At 42.0% G+C, this 6,000-nt stretch overlaps 1 protein-coding gene across 1 annotated transcript; it reads right to left on the bottom strand.

Moving 5' to 3' along the window:
- Positions 1-3,602: 3,602 nt before the first annotated feature.
- dusp28 (dual specificity phosphatase 28) lies at positions 3,603-4,984 on the bottom strand. The gene is made up of 2 exons (XM_036553680.1): positions 4,581-4,984; positions 3,603-3,857 (listed from the first exon to the last, which is right to left on the bottom strand). Exons 1-2 carry the CDS (start codon positions 4,923-4,925, stop codon positions 3,729-3,731), a joined length of 474 nt encoding a protein of 157 aa, XP_036409573.1. The 5' UTR covers positions 4,926-4,984; the 3' UTR covers positions 3,603-3,728.
- Between the last annotated feature and the right edge of the window lie 1,016 nt (positions 4,985-6,000).

Below are 6,000 nucleotides of genomic sequence, written 5' to 3'. Positions count from 1 at the left end.
CGGTACAACAGACAATGATGTCTCATTGTTTAGCTAACCACATTGTTTTCATAATACCACAGGAAAAGTTATTTATGAACTTTCAAAAACATGTAACAAAGATAACTTGGTAAAAGTCAATGTCATGCTCCTGAGCACTCTCAATCCTATTTTACAGTACTGGGCATGCAGCGAGACTGGATTAAATGTTTGCTGGGCCTTAGGCGAACAGGCCACTTCAGCCTCCTTTCCCCCCTCCTCCCTCCCTCCCTCCTCCGTAACATAACAGAGTTACTTTTGATGCAGCTATTGATTTTGAACAGCCACCCACACACGCTTCATTGCAAACTTTTTTGTCACCCTTTAAAGCATTCTTCAGGAGGACACAGATAACTACTAGACCTGTAGTTGTTCACAGACAAACAAGTAAATGTGTGAGTGGAATAACTCAATGCTGTGAAAAACAGAAACCATGTATCTCATGATGAGAGCCTGTTTGGATATATTTGGTAGCATTCTTCGCTAATATCTCCCACTCGCTTTTGGCATAGCTAACACAGAGGCACAAACCAGTTGAAGGAGATAATATCAGGAGACACATTTTAAAAGAGAAGATTAGCTATATCAGTCATAAATTTATAGAGTACTTCATCTTTCAAGTTCCAAAATAGCTTGTTACCAATGTTTAAATAGTAGTAGTTTTGTTAGGTTATGTCTAGTTTGCAAGTTATCATAATTAAACCCATGAGAGTAATTCTTGTATGTACACTAGTCAAACTATTCAAACCAACAGGGTCCATTAAAACTATATTAGCTAAGAGATTGTGTATTTCATGTATGTCATCATAAAGTCAGCTAAAGTCTATTTCCTAATTTTACATATTTCAAACTACACTTCCCTTTATGTTTTCCTTTCTGACTCCACATTAATTTCTATGTCTTAAACTCTTTACAAACACATTTTACCCTTTCTCTAAATACTCTGTACTCCTTTTTTTCCTGCTGTCTCTTTCTATTCTAACAGTGCGGGACAGGAAAATTGACTATAAAACAGTTGTATAACTGAGTTGGGATGTTAGTGTTTACTGTGTTTTACAATTGTGTATTACACTTGTTGTTTTTAAACGTTTTCCCCATTGAAATAAATACACTGAAATACACTGAAAAGTCTAATACTCTATGAATCTACTAATTCACAAAAGAACTCACATATTCACCAGAGATCAGAACAGGTCAGTAATAAATAAGTACTTACGGCATATCTTGCTATACAGCAAAATTTGCTCTGTAGTATTATTTTTGCTTGGTGACTTTTTTCATGAAAGTGTTTTAAGTCTCAGTATTGGCAGCACAGGGTGTTCGGGGCCACTCAGAGGCCAAGGTGGTATCACTTCTACCAGTTAGGAAAAAACAAGAACGCCATTCCATACAGCTTCAATGGAAGTTGGTGGTGACTTATGGGGCACCAATCATGACAACTTAATTTTGTATTTCAAAAGGAAAATAGAAATGCTGGTCATATTTTCTCATTTTTTAAAGAAAATAGAAATAGAAACATATATCTTTAGATCTTGGGACCAGAAAATAAACACAAGATAAAATTAATATAAGAACAGTATGGACAAAAACCTTAATCAAATCATAAACTTTATCCTAACCCAAACCATAGCCCTGTCCCAAGCCTAACAACCCTAAAATTAAATCCCTAAATCCTAATCTGTTTCTTTGTCTCCATGCAGTGGCCATTTATCAGAATTGTAGCCTAACTTGGTTTAGCCTGTGCCCAAAGCTCCACCCAGTGGGTATTTTTGAGAATTGCAGGTACGGTGCCTTTGTAGTATAAGGCAGGTAAAGCTGTGTTGACCCACCGCCCCTCCCCCCAGACGGTAGGGTCAGGATGTTAGACCTGGGTGGGGGAAAATACATAGTGGTTGAGACTTTTTCAAAGCACTAAAGCACCCTTTTGAAAGAAGTTCATTTTAAATATATATATTTTTAGAGTATCGGTTTGTCTATATTCAGTCTTCCCACTGAGCTTTCTTTTCTCATCGTACTTGTCTACCCCTCGGTGAACACTTGCTTGAGGTGAAAACAATATCTTAAGTTTGAAATTGAAACATTTCATGCACTCGCTTAGATTTTTTTTCTCCACTTGATGGCAGCAGAGATCACAAAACTAAAAGAAATTGGCCAAAATAGGTCAAAATAGGCCCTGCAGTGAAGCAGCAAAAATACTTTGTTGATGCCACATCTTCAGCCCAACCACAGCAGTTGGTATCTTAAGCAGGCAGATTCTGGGTAGGATGCATGACTGAGCTGGGTTCTGTGGTTATCTCTCAGGGTCTGTATCAGGTCAAGTTACCTGGAGCTGCAGCAGCCCAGCCGAAGAGCCTACCAGTCCTCTGTGGTAGAAATGCATGAATCTGCCTTGCAGAACCACTTCACCAGATAGACAGTGTCTCACAACTAATGCCCCCAGTTGTGAGTGTGGGAAGACACCTCAGGATGCAATTGTGTATGAGGCTGTTTGTCTCCCAGAGCTGGGGCTGGGTCTCTCCCTAGCTTTTTCCCCTGCCAGCAGGAGACCCCCTCAGCAGTCACCAGTGAGACACATTCTTCACTCCTACCCCTGAGTCTGATTCGAAGCTGATTACGTATTTGCTTTTAATAATGAATGCGGTGTGCTCCACTGTTTCAGCCAGTGAAGTCTGAGACGCTGTGCTTCTGGTCCAAGTCCTCACTGTGCAAGCACAGAAACACCCTCAGCTAGTGAATGCAGGTGTGGGTGTGTTTGCGCAAGTGTATGTGTGGGCATAGATGTGTGGGTGTGTTTGTACAAGTGTATATGCGGATATGTATGAGCATATCTGCAGGTGTGTGCATAACTGCCTCTTGTGTATTTCCCTTCCATCTCCTTTAGCCCTTTAATATTTATCAAATGTATATGTGTGACTGACATTTACCAGTACCAATAAACATCCCATGCGTGTAATTTCATAACCATCTGCATTCAGTCAATCCACATCACAATGGTTTGTACAGAACTGTACTGTCACTGCCCTCAGCCAAAACGGATAACATTTATTCCACTGAAGATTCAGAAAAAAATGCATAATTTCATAAAACAGAGAATACACAAAAGCAAAAAAGACAGCTCCGAGCTCACACAAATTTAGACAACACTTCGCAATATCTGCCGAGTTAGAACTAGGGAGAAGTGTTTACTATGAACTATAAAATATTAACATTTTATATTAAATTAATATCAATATTATTAATGTAATATCATTTGTTAATTTAAATATGCATATTTGTTAAGTCCACTACAGAGACAGTACAATGAAAATGGTAATAACAACAGTAATAAACACACTATGGCTTGTTATATTGGAAGAACTACATTAGAGTCAAAGATTATATAGTAAACATGGAAATCCCCACAGGGTCACCGTCAACCTTTTCCAAGCTCCGTACATTTCCTGTCATAGCTGCTGTTTGATGCCTAGTAAAGGCAGCAGCTGACAAAAAACACAGCCGAGAAATTTTGGCCACAGCTTAGCTGTATTGTTGTCATGAAAATTATGTACCACATAAGCAAACAATACAGTCACTTAATATCAAAAGCAGCAATTTCAAGTATTTTGAGCTCTTTGTAAATTCACCACTGGATCAGATACAGCCTTCTCCATCTCTGTGCCTGTGATTTCTGTTCATTAAGGTGTGCACATGAGTTGGAGGGGCTCACTAGATTAAGAGGGCTGGTTTGTCAGGCTGTTTCCCTCTGTCTTCCTCCTCTTCTCCAGCTCCTGCTCATATTTCTCCAGCTGGGTCCAGAAACCTGGGTTGGGATCCACCACTGATCGGGCTGCCTTCACCATCTGAGATGGAAAAGAGGGCGTCTGTGTGAGAACAGAGACTCACACATGATATACACTTGTGTAGGACACACACCCAAGAAATTGAACGTATGCATGTGGACACGGTTTGCACTACAAGCTACTACTATCATAACAATGCAGGGAGACATACAGAAAAGTGAGACTCATTCAAGGAGACAGCCATAAAGGAGCAGCTGCTAACCAACCTTAGACAATTAAAGATACTATATGTGTTGGTTCACAGGTTCACAGTCAAATTAATTTGATTTGCATTATATGTAATTTCAGGTAATCCATGCCATGCCCGTGAAATCCCCCAACCCAGCCCCACGCCCCTCATTGCTTATGGTAGTCAACAGTTGACTAATTATTATATAATAATTATATAATCTAATAAAAGTCTTTCTGACAATGAAAACATCCAACCTTATGAAAGGAATTTCCATGGCAGTGCGTAGTAAGCCAGCTTCATCAATTGCATTGTACTAATATCCCACAAAAAGACAATAACCTGTTAATTATTTGATTAGCTTGCTAAATCTGTCTTGATTTGTGAACTGATTTGTCTGTTAGGACTTCCAAAGTTATTGTCTCCATGGTTCCAATAAGTTTAGATACATTACCTTCAGAATTAGGATTCTACATCAAGTGTGCACTCAATTGACGGATCGCAGCTGCTGTGCTGAGCTTGTTCTTAGAGCCTAACAAGCATGCCGCCCTCACCTGGAAGGCGTCTGCCAGGGAGAGGGATCGATGCTTCATGAGGTATGCCACGCAGATGGTGGCGGACCTGCTGCGCCCGTTCTTGCAGTACACCACACAGTTGCCCCCGCGCTCCGCCTCACCCTGGATGGCATCAGCGCAGCGGTCAAAATACTTGTGCAGGTTCTCGTTGGAGTCGTCAAAGACGGGCACCCTGAGCGTGCAGACACGCGTAGAGGGGAAGGGCTGCTGCTTGGACACGTTGATGCACAGGGTGACGCCCTCCTGCCGGATCAGCTCGTCGCTGCAGGCCGACCGCGCGTTGCTGATCAGCAAGGCGTCGGTGATCCGGCATAGCTGGAGCATCTCTCTGTCCTTCTCGCGGACGCGCACATACAAACCCGCAAACTCATACACACGCACACACACACTGTCTCACACATTTACACACGCATGCTCTCACACACTTACTGACATAGACACGCACTTGAACAGACACACATATGTTGAATCACACACTAACACACACCCTGTTAAACTGGAGGATGTAGTCTCAGGCCCAAAGGCTTTGGAAGGTAAAGAAATTGTGCAGGCTGATGCGGCTCTTCCTTTTGTCCTGGACTCTGTAACCCTGCACAGTGCACTGTGGCTATATTTACTGTAACATGCAGACGGGGTGATTGAGAGGCAATCGCCAGGTCCTAGTGCCCCTCTCAGTGTGCATTAGTTGTGATGAGCTGTGGAGAGATCATAGGACACATCTGTTCCGCTGTACTAATGTGCTAAAAGGATATGTCCAGCTCAGTGATTTCTAAGTGCATAACACTAACGTCTTTCAAAAAATTTGCAATGTCATAAGAAGATTCTGAAACAATAATGATGTCAATAATAGCACCTCCATATAGCTCCTCTCCTGTATTTCCCTAACTGAATTGAAAATGGAGAGAGAATATCACGTGTCTTCATACGATGAGCTAAATTCACAAATTAAATAGGTTTTATGGACCCTTCTGACCTGTGAAGATGCCTCTGTGCTGTGGTTTTCTGTGCTGTTCTGTACGGGCGCGGGTTTAAAACTGACACACACTGCTGGCTGGGGACAGTGACTCGGGAAGGACTGAAACCAAAGAAGACGGAGTGAAATGATAGGCTAAGCCTGGGCCAGATCCCTCCCCTTCCACTTTCTCCCCTCCCCCCTGCCCCAGCCTTACTTCAGCCCCTCCCCCACCCCTGCACAGCCCTGCAAGCCCAGGGTATTTATAGCTGTTAGTTAGAGGATGAATCAGAATCCAGTGACCACACTACAGGACATTTCACGTAGGGGTGCACCCTCTCACACATCTGTAGATATCTCCTGATATAGTGCTCTCAGTCCTTTACTCCACTACTTTGTATGTCCTGCTTACAGACAATATAAGTAAATAAAGGATATAACTTGAAA

The sequence above is a fragment of the Megalops cyprinoides genome, chromosome 20 (assembly GCF_013368585.1).
Source record: "Megalops cyprinoides isolate fMegCyp1 chromosome 20, fMegCyp1.pri, whole genome shotgun sequence".
Taxonomy (NCBI): Eukaryota; Metazoa; Chordata; class Actinopteri; order Elopiformes; family Megalopidae; genus Megalops; species Megalops cyprinoides.
The sequence above is the reverse complement of the archived record's forward strand: the minus strand, read 5'-3'. Positions and strand labels throughout refer to the sequence as shown.

Excerpts from the sequence above, each read along its gene's own strand:
- dusp28 (XM_036553680.1), bottom strand. The coding sequence starts at position 4,925 with ATGCTCCAGCTATGCCGGATCACCGACGCCTTGCTGATCAGCAACGCG. Across the intron at positions 3,858-4,580 it reads CCCTGGCAGACGCCTTCCAG|ATGGTGAAGGCAGCCCGATC; the intron begins GTGAGGGCGGCA and ends TTTCCATCTCAG.